Raw genomic sequence first — 17,328 nt, 5'->3', positions numbered from 1 at the left:
AGGTTTGTATTCATTGCTGGTGAGTTGCAAACTAGAATAATCACTTTTGACAGCAATTTGGCACTATCTAGTTAGGCTAAAGAAGTACCAGTGACAGACCCTCTGACTCAGCAATTCTGCCCCATGTATATGGATCCTAAAGAAATTCTTGATAAATATTCATGAGGAGAAATGTAAAACATGGTTATTGCAACATTACTTGTAATAGCAAAAAATGGGAAAACAACCCAAATGCCAATTAGCAGGAGGATAGATATATAAGTCATGAGTAGGCATGCAATAGTAATAATAACAATTATGGAAAGAAACTGCTACCACATGGAACACCAAGGCTAAATCTTTAACAATACTAAGAGAACAAAAGAAGTTGCCTAAGAATATATACAGTAAAAGTCCATTTATGTAAGGTTAAAAATATGCCAAGCAATATTTTATAGTGTATGTATGTGTGATGTAAAAGGAAAAAGATATACATGAAAATAATAAATGCTAACTTTAATGTAATGGTTACCTTTGGAGGGGGCAGGAAGGGAAAGAGTGGGGAAGGGACATTAGGAGTTTTAACTATATTTGTAATAATCAATTGTTTCTTTTTCCTTTTTTGCAGGCCTGGGGATAAAACCCAGAGCCTCATGAATACTAGGTAAATGCTCAACCACTGAGCTACATTCCCCAGCCCCAGTAGTTGATTTCTTAAATTTGGTGGTACATATATGGTTATTTGTTGTATTATTCTTTATACCTTCAATTATGTCTAAAATATTTAATGAAAAGAAACACAACCAAATGAAGCACAACCAACATCATGACCATGAACATAAAGGGAAGACCAGAATTTTGAACTGGAGACGAGGATTTTGAACATGTTCACACACAGTATAAGTGATGCAGAAGAGAGTCAGAAGTTGCTCACCTTGATAGTCCCTTCACCACAAAGACTTTGTTGGAATGTTGCTTCTCCAGTTTGCTCATCACCTCGTAGAGATTGTAGTTCAACTATAGCCACCAAGAAAGAAGGGGATGCTAGCCAAATGCACAGACCCCAAGACTGTCCTCTCCTTCAAACTGGATCCCAAAATGAAACCTCCTCACCCTTCTAACTCTGATCTCATGTTTCTAGCACTAGCCTTTAGGGGTTTGTCCCATCACCTCTTCTTCTTTGTTTCTCTGTGTCCTAAGGTCTACCTTTTCCATTAGTCTGGCAGCTCTCTTATGGCAGGATCCATAACTGTTTTGATTTGAGGTTTTAGCTCCTCTCAATTGATTCAGGGAATGAAAACTCATCTTAATATTAATCAGGCAAATCATAATCTAGCCAAAGAAACAGTGGAGAAGAATATATGTATGTATGTGAAATAATGTTGTAGCAGCAAAGTACTGTAGAATTCCAGACTAGAAAAGACCTCATGAAGTCATGTTTTATGGCTGCCTGTTACTGATAGGATTGGTCCAATTCAAGACCAACCACTGAGAAAGTGCTTAAACAATACTCTCACCACTCCCCAACAACAGATAGACTTCAAAACTTGGTTCCCCATTTCAATTCTTCCTTCCATTAGTCCTCTTTATGTATGTTGAAACTCTGGTTTAGCTGCTCTTAGTTGTTAAGGGTGTTGGAGAGGGCCCTCTGATAGTGTATACATGTGCTTTAACATGTTCAACACAGCAAATCAAGTTATTATTTCATCAGGGGATGGAAGTCAAAATTGGTGGTACCAATCTAGATGTTCAAAGAAATTAGGTAAATCAGTGTTACTTTATATTGACTAGAAATATCCACCTAGGAGTCGCAACTGGCCAGATGTTTCTCACCTTGCTCATCTCCCTGTAGAAGACATCCCTCAGGTTGGAAATGTTTTGGAAGATGGTCACATAACAGCCAATACGACTATTAGGAAGCAAAACAACAAATATGTACAAGTTAGGGACAGGAAAGGAGGTCTTTGAAATACAAAGTAGGAACTCAAGCCCAAACTAGCCATCACCAAGGCTGTTCAGAAAAAGGAACCCCTCATCCTAGACTCGGATGTTGTGTGGGCTGGATTCATCAGCTACACACATATGACTTTGGGAGCAAGAAGACCAGGGGAGATAATATCAGCCAGGCTGACACCAATGTCCAGGCTCAAGAAGTTATCAGATTCAAGTTTTTGAGGTATTAAAGTAGATATGAAAGTGCTTCGAAGAATTTTTTTAAGGGATGTATAAATAGAAGACCATATGATTATGATTATTATAATAAGTAGTTATCCTTTCTCTTTGTATGATACAGGATTTCTATATCTGTATATACCTTAATGGAATTCTATAAATGAACTGGGGAAGTTTACATTTAAAGAAACTATCAAATCTCAATTTGATAGTTTTGATTTTAGGTTTTAGCTGCTCCTCTCAATTGATCCTGGGAATGAAAACTCATCTTAATATTAATCAGGCAAATCATAATCTAGCCAAAGAAATTAAATTCCATTTAAATTAGGAGTCACATAATTATTATTTTAGAACAGATGTATGATTAAAAGGCTCCATATATAGACCAATTTTTTTAATTCAATCCTCAATACCTCTTACGCAGACTAAGTTACAATACACAATACTCTTTACTACAATTGTATTAAAGCATATCTTTACAATGAAAACAATATGCAAGTGGAATTTCTGCTCAGATTTCTCTTCCAATTAGGAAAATTTAAATCTAAAACACTTTACTATGAAACAATGACACCTCCATTAAGACAAATAGTCATCCTATGGCTAATCTATGTAGATCTGGTATTATATAAACCAAGGTTGTTTAAAACAATACATACTTGAGCATGAAAGCAGATCCTGGCAGTGTGCATGTTGACAGCACTTTACTTGCCAAGATTTCTCTTAACCAAGAAATATCCTGTAGTCAAACCCAGAAAAGCTGGCAGAGCAAGGATGGCTATCATTGAATTATAGGTAAAGAAACCAGGGTGTAGAGATAAGGTGGCTTGCCTAATATCACACAGCAAGTTAGATCCTACTCTTGGACCAGGCCCTCCCCACCCCTCATTTTTTATCTTTTTTTGTGGTGCTGGGAATTGAACTCCAGATGCACTCCACCACTGAGCTATACCCCCAGTCCTTTTAAAATTTTTATTTTGAGACAGGGTCTCTTTAAATTGCCCAAGCTGGCCTCAAACTTGCAATCCTCCTGCCTCAGCCTTCTGAGTTGCTGAGATCACAGGCATGCTCCACAACATCTGGAGGATCAGGCCTCTTTTCATGAGATGATGGATTTGGGCTGTAAGGCGGCCTTGCCTTCCACTTGCCCAGGAAGTAAGCCTTTTTCTAAATCTCAATCATTACCTATTATAAAGAATAGGCAGCTCCTCCAGTAGTTCTTGGTTTAGGTCTTCAAACACACTCTGGGCTTTGTTGAACTCTTCCTCAGCCTGTGTGGTAAAAGAAACAAGACAATCCCCCTCAATCCTGAACCCAAGGCTAGATAAAATCTCCTTCATCCTCTGCATTTTTTCAGGAACTAGGCTTATTTGGAGCAATGCCTCTCCTCTTTTTTCCCAGACACATGCCCTCCCCAGCTTCAAGACTCAGTATCAGTGTCAGAAGAAATAGGATTTCCTTCAGAGCACTGGATGCCAAATTTATCACTTCCTATGCCCACCTTGGTCCGGCTACCTGCTCACTCTAGGAAGAGGAACAGCAGAGAGGGCAGGAAAGTTTTACCAGATCTTTGTTTTCTTTACCTTGGCAGTCTTGGCCTCATCTCTCTTCTTAGCATTCTGTATGGCCTCTAGGTGGTGTCGGGCACTATCATAGTCCACAAGTTTTCGACCCCTTTTGGCAATTCTTTCCTAAACCAGAGTGATAGGGTATGGATACTTGCTTTTCTGTAGCCACAGCGGAGGTAACATACTACCAAGCAGAGAAACAAAATTCTTGGTCTTATCACAAAATTTTATCTTCTAACAGGATTTGGTGCCCCAGAAATTTCCCTCACTCTGTTAGAAGAATGGGAATTCTCAGGGGAGAGAGAGTAAGGGACAATCCTACAAAGCATGTAGAAGCCATATTAACTTTTAGTATTTTCTATGAATCCATTATAAACTGGCTTAGCCTCCAAGATAAATAACACTGAGAATGCCACTAAATTGAAAGTCAGGAGTTTCGGTTCTTAGTCCCAACACAGTCATTCATTAGTCCTGTGGCCTAAGCAAGGCCTATCTATTTTGGCATCTCAGGAGCCTCCATCTTCCCCACACAAGTATTATTTTAAAGACCAAATGCTGATTATAAAATGCTCTAAAACCTCTAAAGCCCAATAAAAATAGTAAATTACTATGAGCAGTAAGAGAAAATCTACTCAGTCTCATCCAAACTACAAATGATACCAGGGAGAAGCAAAGTGTCACTGGCCATTTCACTTCTCTGAATCACAGAAATTGAAAAGATCTTAATAACTGTCTTGTCCAACTTCCTGTATGATATAATGCTCCTCTACAATAACCCAGATATATTCAACTTCGGGTTGAATTCAGAACAGACAACTCACTGACTGAGAGCATATTTCATTTCATTTTGGAAAGTTCTAACTTAAAAGTTAAACTTAATATTTAATATAAATTTTTAAGTCTGTCTCCCTCTAATTTCATCCTCTAAATCTAAAACTGTCACAGCGGCCAACAAAGTAGGTGTTCAATAAATTTAATTAAATGAATAAATGAATTTTGAAAATTCTGCTTTCTGAAACCATTTAAAACAGGCTGAGTTCTTCTAAAGCATAATTTCAAATATTTGAAAATAACTATTATGACCCTCCCCCAAGTTTATTTCTTCTATACAATAAGTACCTTCATCCCCATCAGCTATATCTCATATCTAAAAGATGTTCTGACCAAGATCTGATTCACTGAGCTCAAATCTAGATACTGAAATCTAAGTTTAAGTATAACCTCATGCTATCTCTAGCCCTCCATCCTAACCTCCTGTCTAACCCTCAGCCTTAATCTGTCTCCTTACCTACCCAACTTTACCCTTAACTATGGGCTTTCATGTGAGACTGGGTTGTGGCTCAGTGGTAGAGTACTTGCCTTGCATGCATGAGGCCCTGGATTAATTGCCAGCATGCCAAGTAAATAAATAAATCTAAATCTTAACCTGTTTTTTTAAATGAATGTGGTCCACCCAAAACCTAGCTTCAATTCTGTATATCAAGTACCTTTTTTTAAAAAAAAAAAATATTTATTTAGTTGTAGATGAATATACAGTGTCTTTCTTTCTTTCTTTCTTTTGTTATTTATTTTAGAGAATTTTTTAATTATTTTTCAGTTTTTGGTGGACACAACATCTTTATTTTATTTTTATGTGGTGCTGAGGATTGAACCCAGCACCTCGCGCATGCCAGGTGAGCACGTTACAGCTTGAGCCACATCCCCAGCCCCCTTTACTTATTTTTAATATGGTGCTGAGAATTGAACCCAGTGCCTCACACATGTGAGGCAAGCTACATGAGCTACAACCCCAGCCCCTATCAAGTACCTTAATCTGAGCTACAGCCCCAGCCCCTATCAAGTACCTTAATCTCGTTGAACTGGGCTACATAGTTTTCCATGGTCCTCAAAGCCTGGTCAGCCAGTTTTTCTTCATAGTCTTCCCAAAGGAGATCATTATTCTGTGGGATGGAGGCAGAGGCTGGTGAGGGCCCCTTTCATGCATCTCAACAATTGCCTACCCAAATACCCAAATTCTCCTGCAAGTACATCTTTGTAGTCCTGTATTTAGAAAATCATGTTGGAGTCTAGGGAAGATTCAAAGGAAGAAGAGACAATCTCTGCCCCCAAGGAAGTGCCCTATAGCAAACCTGGAATAAAGAATGATCATATGATCAGGGCCAGGGACTCTACAGCTTAGGGTCCAGGGATATTTGAGAGTAATTAACTGATAAAGTTAGTTTTTTAAAACAACCCATTTCCAGGAGGTAAAACTTCTGTAAAGTTTTAAAGAGGGAAAGAGGGTCAAAATCAGAGGAGGCCACTGATTAGGGGAAGCTTCTTTTTACCTTGACATTGCAGCTTATTCCTACCACCCAGAGACTGAGGCTACACAAATGGACAATGTGACTGGCTCCTTTGTTTTCCTATTTTCTTGGAAGGAGAAGCTCAGCTGAAATCGAGATGAGAACTGGAGTGTATGGTGAAGAATGGTGAAGTCCACATTGCCCTTACCCCTACAATGTCCTTCAGCTCCTCATGACCATCCCATTCACTGCTGTAGATTTCTTGCAGGGTTTCTGACACTCTTTTTGAACTTTCATGCATCACTGAAAGGAGAGAATTCAGTCCTACCACCAAATTTCCCAAAAAGCATTTTGATATAATCACATGGGTGACAAATCAGTGGGTCCAACTCAGAAGGACAAACTCAGAAGGTTGGCTTATGAGTGAAGGAAGCTAGATGAGGCTGTGAAAGGAAAAGTGACTCCCCATAGGCCCACAGAATTTCAGAAATCAAGGGTAGAAAAGTGGTAAAAAGCTGGGATCTGGGAGCTGGGGTTGTGTCTCAATGGTAGAGCACTTGCCTAGCATGTGCAAGGTACTGAGTTTGATTCTCAGCACCACATATAAATAAATAAAATAAATAAAAGTCCATTAACGACTAAAAAAGTATTTAAAAAAAAGATGGGATTTGGTTGTTTTACCGTCCCCAGAAGTTTTAGCATCTATACAAATGCCTTCTGGATTTTTCTGAGCTTTAATACCCACCTTTGACTGCACTAAGGAAGTTCTTCAGGTCCTTGTAGAGCTTGTAGCCTTCTGCCTGAAAGGGCAAAGTAGTTTTGGTGACTAAAGAGGTATATTTTTAAAGATGCTCCAGACATCAAAGTTGAAAACTAGATTAAATGCAGAATTCACTCCTAGAATTTCTTCAAATATTCACAATTGTCATAAACCGGACTTTCTTTAAGTTGTAGGCTGTCTCCTCTGGGTCAGTTTTTAAGTTGGGAGGTTGCTAGAGTGTCCACTGCATTGACGATATCCTTTCTTCTTTCTTCTGCTTGTTCCTTCCAGTGAACAAAAACCTATAGCCAAGCTCTTCTGTTGAAATTTAAGTGTCCTCTATGTGATCCTATCTATGTGATCCTCCAGCTCACATCCTCCTCTCTGGGTAGATAAACTACTGCCATCTTCTGCAGATTCCAGGCTTCCTTCTTCTCTGACTACTCTCACAGATACTTCTCTTCACCCTGATATCCTTTACCCTGCCTCACCTTACCCAGCTAGCAGTCGCCTGCTTTATATTTCTCTAAAGGGCCTTGTCATTAATACCTCCATTTATAATCCCCAAATCTTCATCTACAGTTCATTCTCATTCTCTCTCTTCCCGCCCCCCCCCCATCTCCCTCTCTCTCTCTTTCTCATTCTATCTTTGCTCCTATGTCTGAATTCTCTTTTTTGGCTAGAATTCCCAAGTGCAGAAATGGTCTCCGCCTCTTTCTAAACAACAAGGGGAGCTGGGTTTGTGATACACAACTGTAGTCCCAGCTACTCATGAAATTGAGGCAGGAGGATCACTTGAGCCCAGGAGACTGAGGCCAGACTGGGCAGCATAATGAGACCCTGTCTCTAAATAAATGAATAAATAAAAAGAAGGGGGAAAGGACAGGAAAGTATCATCTAGAGTTCAAAGTTCAAATTTCAATCTGTGTTTTTTTTTTCTGGGTATTGGGGATTAAACCCAAGAGTGCTTAGCCACTGAGCCACATCCCCAGCCCTTTTTATATTTTATTTAGAGACAGGGTCTCACTAAGGTTCTAAGTTTCTGAGGGTAGCTTTGAATTCAAGATCCTCCTGGTTCAGCTCCTAAATGTGATTACAGGCATGCGCCCAGCAATGAACTGTTTTTTAATTTTTATTTTTCAGCACTAGAGATTGAACCCAGTGACACTCTACCACTGAGCCACATCCCAGCACTTTTCTATTTTTTATTTTGAGACAGGGTCTTGCTAAATTGCCAAGCTGGCCTTGAATTTGGGATTCTCCTGCCTCAGTCTCCAGAATCACTGGGATTATAGGCATGCGCCACCATGCCTGGCCAGCCCAAATTTCTGATCATGCTTCATACTGAAAGTCCCTCTCAATGGCTGAATGCCCAGGGCTATAAGGACACATCTCAAAGGAGTTGAAGGCACTGTCAGAAAGCTGGGCGAAGAAGTAAGGTTATATAAATGTAGTAAATGAGGATCAAGAGAACATCAGATAAATGATCAAGAAAGAGTCAGATACCACAAAGAGATCAGAATGCAAGAAGAGTCAATAAAAATCACTAGAGCTGGTAATTGGAAGTCACTGGTGACCTTGAGAAAACATTTTCAGTAGTACAATGAAGACAGACTCAGTTAACAAAATTTAGGAACACTCAGCACTCACCAGGAAGGATATCTCACTTCCTTCTTGCATTTTCATTTACAGAAAAAGTTTAGATAGTTTGTTAAATGAACATGATGTCTTTTAAATATGGATATAAGTCTGCAAATTTTGAATATGATGATCCAGGTTTTAGAGCGATTTGAAAGTGTCTTATAGATTATAAAATTAACAAGAATTTCAAGTTCTTTTTTGAAAGAAAACAATGCTTACTTAACTTTTTATTTCAGTATGAAAACTTGACTTCAAAAATAGATTACTAACAAAACCAGTCAAATTATTTTGCATGATTTCTACAAATTACACTTTTAGTTTTTTTCTCAGTATATATCATATGGCCTAAAAATATTACTTATCAAAGCTTTTATGTATGGTGCTGCACTGTTTAAAACTAATGGGTGCTATTTTATATCATAGTCCAGAAAATGTGAGTGCCTCCTGCCTCCATAGTACCTCACAAGGCCCATCTCCATTTCTGTCTTAGAATCAAGCCTCTTAATTACAAAGTTTTTCCTCCATGCTCTTGTTCATTCCTTTGAGGAGATGAAGTCTGGGAATATACGTGAAGGTGGTAATGGTGGCAGGGGTGGAATGGAGGGAAGATGGGACAACACTGGGTGTCATTTTATTTCTCTGACAAATCCATCTTCCCCTAAAACATCTCCAAGTAGTCATTCCCAGAATCTACTCCTTTTTTGACTTTCACAGTTTTGGCTCTTATGTGTCTGGGAGTCAAGTATCTTGGCTCTACTCCCAACTAGCAAGTTAGTCCACTTCTCAGGCTTTAGTTTCCTCATTTATAAATGCAGTGTAAGGCCATTTAGTTCTTATGATTTTATCACTTCTACTTTCTGAAATCTTGCCAAACCCTGGTATTGCCATAAAAATTCTGAGTCAGTCTTTCCCACCCCTTATACAAACAAGTTCAGCCCTCAGTTATTGAGCCACTAGTGCCCTGTGGAAGTCTGTCCTAAGCTAGGCACAATCTAGGTTCTAAGATACTGGGGTACTGAACATGGAGAAGAAGGTCCTTGTCCTGGAGTTCCCTATTTCCTAGAGAAAAAAATGGACTCAGAGAAACCCAAACACTTAGTAAAATACGTATAAATAGCAGAATCAAACCCTGAGCAAGTGCTCAAAGTGCTTAATCTAAAGGAGATCTAGGAGGGAAAGATGAAGCTGGATTGTTAGATCTGATTTTAAAGACAAGAAAATGGAAGCAGCTATTAATATTAGAAGAAATTAAAGTGCTGCTTTAAGAAAATAACTCTTTTTTTGTAATTAAAAAAAACACACCATTTGTGGTCAGCATTATTATTATTTTTTAGTTGTTGATGGGCCCTTATTTATTTATATGCAGTGATGGTTCGAACCCAGTGCCTCACACATACTAGGCAACGCTCTCCCACTAAGCCACAATCCCAGCTCCGTAATATGTTTTTGAAAAGAGAGTAATGGGGGCTGGGGTTGTGACTCAGTGGTAGAACGCTTGCCTAGCACTGGCAAGGTCTTGGGTTCGATCCTCAGAACCATACAAACAATAACAACAATAAAATGAAAGTTAAATTCTTAAAAAAAAAAAAAAAAGAGGGTAAGGGGAAAGCAAGCACAGCTTCAAAGAAAAATTACCTATGGAAATTTGGTAAGGAACCTAGGCAAGTGGCAAGGCTTTGACACAAGCTGGGAAGTTGGGAGGAATAGGACATGCTATTAATAAAAAGCTGATTCCATAGTCAATGATCACCTATGGCTGTTATGTTACACAAACAAGGAGACAACCAGGGCTGGGGCTATAGCTCAATTGGTAAAGTGCCTGCCTTGCAGGCACAAGGCCCTTGATTCAATCCCCAACACCACACACACAAAAAGAGACAACCAGACATTACAGGTGCTTCCTGAGAGAAGAATATACAAACACCTATGAAATATTTTTGACATCAAAACAAAGATCAAAAAACTAAGTCTCATCAAGCCTGTAAATCAATCAATTTGCCAGGACATAGGAACTCCTCAAATAATAAGACAGAGATCAATCAGCAAAATATAGGCTGCAGGGAACTGCAGGACAAATAACCTGATATCAACAACAAATCAAAGAGAGGAATCAGAAATCTATAGATTAAGAGATTTAAATCTGAGAGGTTTAAGCATGTCATTGAATTGCTGATTTCAACAAACTGTTGAAAAAAAAGAAAAAAAAGATTCAATCACGGAAACTTGAACATTGACTGGAATATTTTTTTCCCCCCTTTTTAGGTGCTGGGGATAGAACCCAGAGCCTTGCACAAGCTAGGCAAACACTCTACCACTGAGTTACAACCCCTTAACAGTATATTTCAGTATTAAGGAATGGTGCTAAATTTTTTAGATAGCACTTAAAACTTGCATTTTAGTGGGATATTTAATCTGAAATATCTTAAATATTTAATATAAAATAAATAGTATGTAGTTAAATTGGGGGAAAAAGCAAGTTGCAAAACCACATGCATGGAATAATCTCACTTTTGTAAACCTCACATTTATTATGGATACATTTAGATACCACATACAAACATAGCAAGATAGTTGTAAGGATGTAAAACCACAGAGGTCATAGTTTAGGAGTGTGAAATTCTTACTGTTTTTACATTCATTTTATTTTTTCTTAAGTACTTTCTGATTTTTTATAATGAGTAATGAAATTAAAATTTTTATGGATGAAATGATTACTGGAATTTGCTTCATAAAAATCAAGGATAGAAGAAAAGTACAGACATAGATAAGATTGCCCATGAGATGATAAATTATTGGGTGATAGGTATATGATGATTCATCATACAATTTTCTCTTCCTTTGTATATATTTGAAATTTTCCATTTAAAAAGTTTAAAAGTAAAAGTAAGATTCCCAGGTCCTACTCCCAGAGACCTTGCACTTTTAAATACTTCCCAAGTGATTTTAATTTATAGTCAATTACTTTGATAATAGTTAATATCCTTCCACTATCATTTAAAATGGTTTTCCATATAATTCAACTAACTGATATTGTATATGTAGAATGTGGCTCATCTTTGTCCCTGGTTCCTGGGAGATAACCTTCAAATATTGTGTCTCTGTTATTCATTGTGGTCCCCTCAGACCACACCTGAGTTTATACTAAATTCAAGATGGTGGCTGTCCATGCTGGAAAGATCAACCTTGTCATTAGAAGATTCAGGCTTTGAGACAAGTAAGAGGAAGGGAAGGAAGCTAGAGATTTGAGTTCAAGCACATAGCCCATGATTCAACATGTAAAGAAACTGCAATAAGGGGCTGGGATTGTGGCTCAGCGGTAGAACGCTCGTCTAATACGTGCAAGGCCCTGGGTTCGATCCTCAGCACCACATAAAAATAAATTAAAAAACAAAAATAAAGGTATTATTGGGGCTGGGGATGTGGCTCAAGCAGTAGCACGCTCGCCTGGCATGCGTGCGGCCTGGGTTTGATCCTCAGCACCACATACAAACAAAGATGTTGTGTCTGCCGAAAACGAAAAAATAAATATTAAAATTCTCTCTCTCTCTCTTTTAAAAAAAATTAAGGTATTATGTTTAACTACTTATAAAAAATTAAAAAAAAAAAGAAAGAAACTACAATAAGAACTCTGGACACCTAAAGCTCACCTGATATGCCAAGCATGACATGTCCTAAAGACATAGAAGCTTTGTGTTTGGAACCCTCTCCCACCTCACCTTATATGTGTCTTCATTTGGCTGGTCCTGATTCATATCCTTTGTAATAAAATCATAATATGTGTAGAAACTTTATGAGTTCTGAGAGTCATTCTAATGAATTATCAAACCTGAACAGATTAACACTCTTATTATAAAGAGGGGACAATAATCTTCAGGTTTAATGTAAAAATTAAATGATATAATGTATGTAAAATACTGAGCACAAATCCTGCCCATGGTAGATAGGAAGTAAAAAATCCCATGGAGCTTAAACCTGTTAGCCACTTCATAGTGTAAATTTTCTACATAAAATTATCCATAATACCCTGCTGAAATAGAAGAAACAGTGATAAAAGGAGGTTTGTTGGTGGCAATGACAAGTAAAAGATGGAGGTATTATTTTGGAATAAAGGACTTAGGTAGAAAAGATGTAGTAAACAACAATAGGAGAACAGGGGCCACTGAGTCGAGAGGAGACCTAGGATAGGAATGGTACCCTGGGAGGTATATAAGCCCAAAACAAAGGTGGCAGGGGCTCACTTTAATGTTGTCTAAGGATCTGGTGATGCCTCAGTACCTTGGCAATCCTCAGGAGGAACCAATTAAGAGAAAAGAACACTCCTCTATCTCCCACAAATCCCTAGATGAGTAGTTAACTGCCCCTGAGTTCAATCCAGGAACAGAAAGGTAAATTTCTCTGGTTCCAGAGGAAGGATAAGCAGCAGGTCACCCTGTGGCCCTGAGCCCTTGGGGGAGGCTGGGTTGGTAAGGATGCTTGCAGAACCTGTGTTCTTCTGCCACACATCCCATATGTCTTCTTTCTTTCTCCAAGCTTCCCTTCCCCCAATTACCTGTTGTTGATAGAAGTTGCTGGCACTTTGTTCAAATCGCTCATCTTTGGTTTCTACAGTTTTCCCCAATTTTTGTAGGACCTGGGAGATATAAGACAGAAAAGGCCATAGTTATAGTCAAGTATCTCTCATATGTTGGTCTTATATGACTGTGGCTTCTCTCATAGTCTTGGAAGCAACTAAGGGTCTTACTCTTATTACCCCAGCAGAATTAGGAATATATCATGTTGCTGACAAACCAATCATATTTTGTGATTCTTTTCAAATAAGTGTAACTGGAAGTATGCAGCAGTGTGCTAGAGGATATATCTATTTCCAAATAAATAAGATTTACCTTCCTAGAATCTCATTGCTATTTAAAGTCCTTTTTAAAAAATACTTTTTAATTGTAGTTGGACACATTGTCTTTATTTATTTATTTATATGGTGGTGCTGAGAATAAAACCCAGTGCCTAACACGTGCAAGGCAAGTCCTCTACCACTGGGTCACAACCTCAGCCCCTAAAGTCCTTTTTTTTTTTAAGGCTGGGGATGTGGCTCAATGATAGACACACTTGCCTAGCATGTGCAAGGCCCTGGGTTCAATCTTGAGTACTGCAAAAATAAAGTTTTTTAGGGTGTTAGGGATTGAACCCAGGGCCTTATACAAGCTAAGCACATGATGTACCACTGAACTACCTTCTGGCCCTAAAGTGTTTTTCTTAAGGAGAAAGAAGGAAGACATGTTGTTTATTTTGGGTACTGAGGACTGAACCCAGGGGTGCGCTATCACTTAGCTACATCCTCAGTCTTTTTTACTTTGAGACAGGGTCTTACTAAGTTGCCTAGTCTGGCCTTGAACTTGCAATCCTCCTGCATCAGCCTCCCAAGTTGCTGGGAATACAGGTGTGTACCACTGTGCCTGGTGAGGCATTATCTTAAAACAAAGATTAACAAAAAGAACATAAAATATGCATAGCTCTTAAAGATAAATTTGAGCCTTAAAGATATTTTTAAAAAATAGTTGTAGATGGACACAATACTTTATTTCTTTCTTTTTATATGGTGCTGAGGATCAAACCTAGCGCCTCACACATGCGAGGCAAAGGCTCTTCCACTAGCTACAACCCCATCTCCCTTGAAGACTTTCTCTTAAAAGACCCTTGTCTAGCCATAGACACAGATTCTTCTCAATAGATGAGGTTAGAGAGATGAGCAGGAAACTCTTCTTTCCATGAGGGCCTTTGTGGAAAACTTTGAGAAGCCCTGATAAAATACATTTGAAATTCAGCTAGAAATGAATGCTATCCAGGTCTGTCTTCTCTCAACTAGAAAACCTGAGAGACATCCATTATACAGTCTCAGTGCTAAGGCAAAAGACAAGGTAGTAAAAAAGACCCAGTCTCTATTGTCAAAGGGGACACTGCCTTTCTGGAATGCCCTTCCTCACCTTGTCTGCCAGGCACATATCTTAAAACAAAACAAAACAAACCAGTTGAATGCCCTTTGTGATGCTTAACCACATAAGTTTCATCTCATTAATCAAGCTAACCACTCCCTGTTCAGTGGTTGCAACATCTGTAAGTTGTATATGCTTCTATTACTGTTTTGTTATTTGAATTTATCTGTCTTTTCAAACTGGGACTCCTTAAGGACTGAGTACTTTCTTTATTTATTTAGATCTCTCAGTATCCAGCAAATAGATATTAGTAATTTTAACAGGAAAGGAGAATGAGACTGGTATAAAAGAAGACCATTGGCTGGACCTTGAAATAGGATTTTGACTGATTGGAGTAGAGTATAAAGAGCCAGGCATGGTGCACACCTATAATCCCAATGATTTGGGAGGCTGAGGAAGGGGGATTGCAAGTTCCAGGCCAGCCTAGGGAATTTAGCAAGACCTTGTCTTTAAAAAAAAAAAAAAAAAAAGGCTGGGGATGTAGCTTATTGGTAGAGTGCTTGACTAACATGTGCAAGGTCCTGGGTTCAATCCCCAGCACTGCTAAAAAAGGAGAGAGAAAGGAAGAAAGGGACAGGGAGAAGAAAGAGGATTCAAGGCAGACAACAGCGTCAGCAAAGTCATGGGAGGATGTGACTTCACAGCAGCTTCCTAAGATGTTTTGGCACAGCTCATTTAGGGTGTGTTATGGGGAGTGATGGGGAATTAAGTTAGAGAGATTGGAGTCTCTTTATGAAGGGTTTTGAATCACATGCATAAGTGCTGAGGTCTTGGGAGTGAGGAAGGCTCTATGCAGAGACAGACCCAAGTGTCTCCAATCTTACCCCAGGGGGTTAATGTCTCTCACTTATGGAGCTCTGTAGTGGTTAAGCTCAAGGGCTCTTAGAAAGTCAGATATTAATTAACTCTCATCTCGGCCTTTCCACTTACTGGCTATAAGCCTTTGGGCAAGTCACTTAAATCTCCTGAGCCTCAGTGTATAGAACTTCCTTTCCTCCATTAGGATAATATTTCTCTCCTGAAGTTGTTGAGAGGATTAAAGAGGTTATGTATGTGAACTGCCTTTCTCTGTGCTGCCCTGCAGTGAGCAATCAATACATATATATTATCATATGTCTAGTTTTTCTTCCTTGTCTATAAATGCCTGTATTTCCTTTTCAGTTTAGCCATGTCTATTTGTCTGTGTGTGTCTCTAACTTCACCTCTGTTGCCACGCCTGCACAGTGCCATACTCCCTGGCTCCACCCTCTTCCCCCAACAAAACATTGTCCTCTACCAGAAAGTTGCCAAACTACCTTGTTTAGTGGTAAGTGCAGCTCTTACTTCCTTTTTTGCTACCCCTCCTCCCTTCCTTTGCCCTTGGTTGGCTCTTCCTAGGTGGAGGGGGTGAGAAAGAGAGAAAAAGTTTAAGGTAGGGTATGATGGAGCCCTCTCCCCAGTTTCCAAAGGAAGACCAAAAGGCTTTCAATTCTGAAAGAGAAAAGTCGATTGTTATCACCCTGGAAATGTACCTCAGGGCCCTGGGCCCAGAGTTGTCTGTTGTCATAAGCAATAGGTCCATGCGTCCTGTGTCAGGGCACTTATACTCTCAAGGAGAAACCCTAGAGGGAACAGGATATACAGATGCTCAGTAGATTTTTTTCCCTAGTATTGGGAATTAAACCAGGGCCTTGCACATGCTAGACAACACTATCACTGAGCTACAACCCCAGCCCTTTTTATTTTATTTTGAGACAGGATCTTGCTAAGTTGCCCAGGCTTGCCTCAACTTTATGATTGTCCTGCCTCAGTCTCCCAAATAACTGGAGTACAGGCATGTGCCATTGAGCTGAGCTCAACAGTTGTTAAAAAAAAAAATTCTATTTTTGGATCACTTCCTAATGATAACCTACAATATAACATCAGTCCCTAAAGTCCTGTCCTGAGAATTCTGCCCCAAATTTGCCTGGCCTGGCAGCTGAAAAGTTAGAATACAAACATTTGGTGGTGGGGGGGGGGGGGGCGGCGGGGATCAAAGAGTAAATGTGACAAAATGTTAACACTTGATGAATATTGGATGAATAATATTTCAGTGTTCACTGACCTATTCCTATTCTAATAACTCTTTCATAGACTGGGGTGGAGTGATAAAGCTTAAAAAAATCACTGCATAAATATTTGGTGGCTACCAAATACATGATCCTTCACCATAAGTGATTATTAATTACATTTCAGCTAATTCTCTCAATTGGGGTAATTTGAACAGGGTCTGGATGTTAGATATTATGAAGCATTATTTTTCTCTAGGTGCAATAGTTTTGTTGTGTTGATGTGAGAAATCTTTAGGATATATGCTGAAGTGAGCTTTCCTTAATATGGCCTCAATATACTTTTTCCACAGTCCACACAGGACTGTGCTCGGGCTCAGCTGCATTTCTCACTACTTTGCCTAAAAGGATTTGCAGACTCCTGCTGGATTATGCTGGCATTCCTTGGCTGGAATGCTCTCTCACCCACTTGCCCGAGGAACTAGGAATCATCCACAATTCCTGTTTCAAATTCAGCCTCCAGAGTTAAGCCTCCCTCCATTCTCCCCACTCTTTCTGCTTTCTGAATTCCCATAGATGTATCTCTCAGCTCTCTTACTTTTATTTTATTTTTTTACTAGATTGTAAGCTTCTGACAGGCAAGAAAAGATTGCCTTTTATTCTGGTTCCAGCCAAGTCCCCTGAACAAAGAAATTTTCCACAAATATTTGATGAATTAAATCCTCTGGGACTGAAGTTGAGTAAAAGTCAACAGAGAAAAAGACCAACAAAGGAGTGTTAAAAAATGCTCTTGCTTAGGGGAGAGCTGAGAGGTCTGCCACAGAGAAATCACAAACAGATGGTGAATGCAGTAGTCTGAAATGTGAAGATGTAACAAACTATAAAAATACAATGAAGCCAGCCTGAACC

At 39.1% G+C, this 17,328-nt stretch overlaps 1 protein-coding gene across 4 annotated transcripts in view; it reads right to left on the bottom strand.

The window, feature by feature from the left end:
* Bin2 (bridging integrator 2) overlaps positions 1 to 17,328 on the bottom strand; it is a 32,050-nt gene that overhangs the window by 11,294 nt on the left and 3,428 nt on the right. For all 4 annotated transcript variants that reach the window (XM_027949741.2, XM_027949742.2, XM_027949739.3 and 1 more), the window contains exons 2-9: positions 12,955 to 13,035; positions 6,750 to 6,804; positions 6,213 to 6,307; positions 5,564 to 5,659; positions 3,735 to 3,842; positions 3,337 to 3,422; positions 1,813 to 1,888; positions 914 to 996 (exon numbers count right to left, since the gene is read on the bottom strand). In XM_027949741.2, coding sequence (XP_027805542.1) covers positions 914 to 996; positions 1,813 to 1,888; positions 3,337 to 3,422; positions 3,735 to 3,842; positions 5,564 to 5,659; positions 6,213 to 6,307; positions 6,750 to 6,804; positions 12,955 to 13,035 — 680 coding nt within the window. The remainder of the gene's footprint in view (positions 1 to 913; positions 997 to 1,812; positions 1,889 to 3,336; positions 3,423 to 3,734; positions 3,843 to 5,563; positions 5,660 to 6,212; positions 6,308 to 6,749; positions 6,805 to 12,954; positions 13,036 to 17,328) is intronic.

The sequence above is a fragment of the Marmota flaviventris genome, chromosome 3 (genome assembly GCF_047511675.1).
Source record: "Marmota flaviventris isolate mMarFla1 chromosome 3, mMarFla1.hap1, whole genome shotgun sequence".
In the NCBI taxonomy this organism is placed as follows: domain Eukaryota; kingdom Metazoa; phylum Chordata; class Mammalia; order Rodentia; family Sciuridae; genus Marmota; species Marmota flaviventris.
This window is presented reverse-complemented; position numbering and strand designations above follow the sequence as displayed.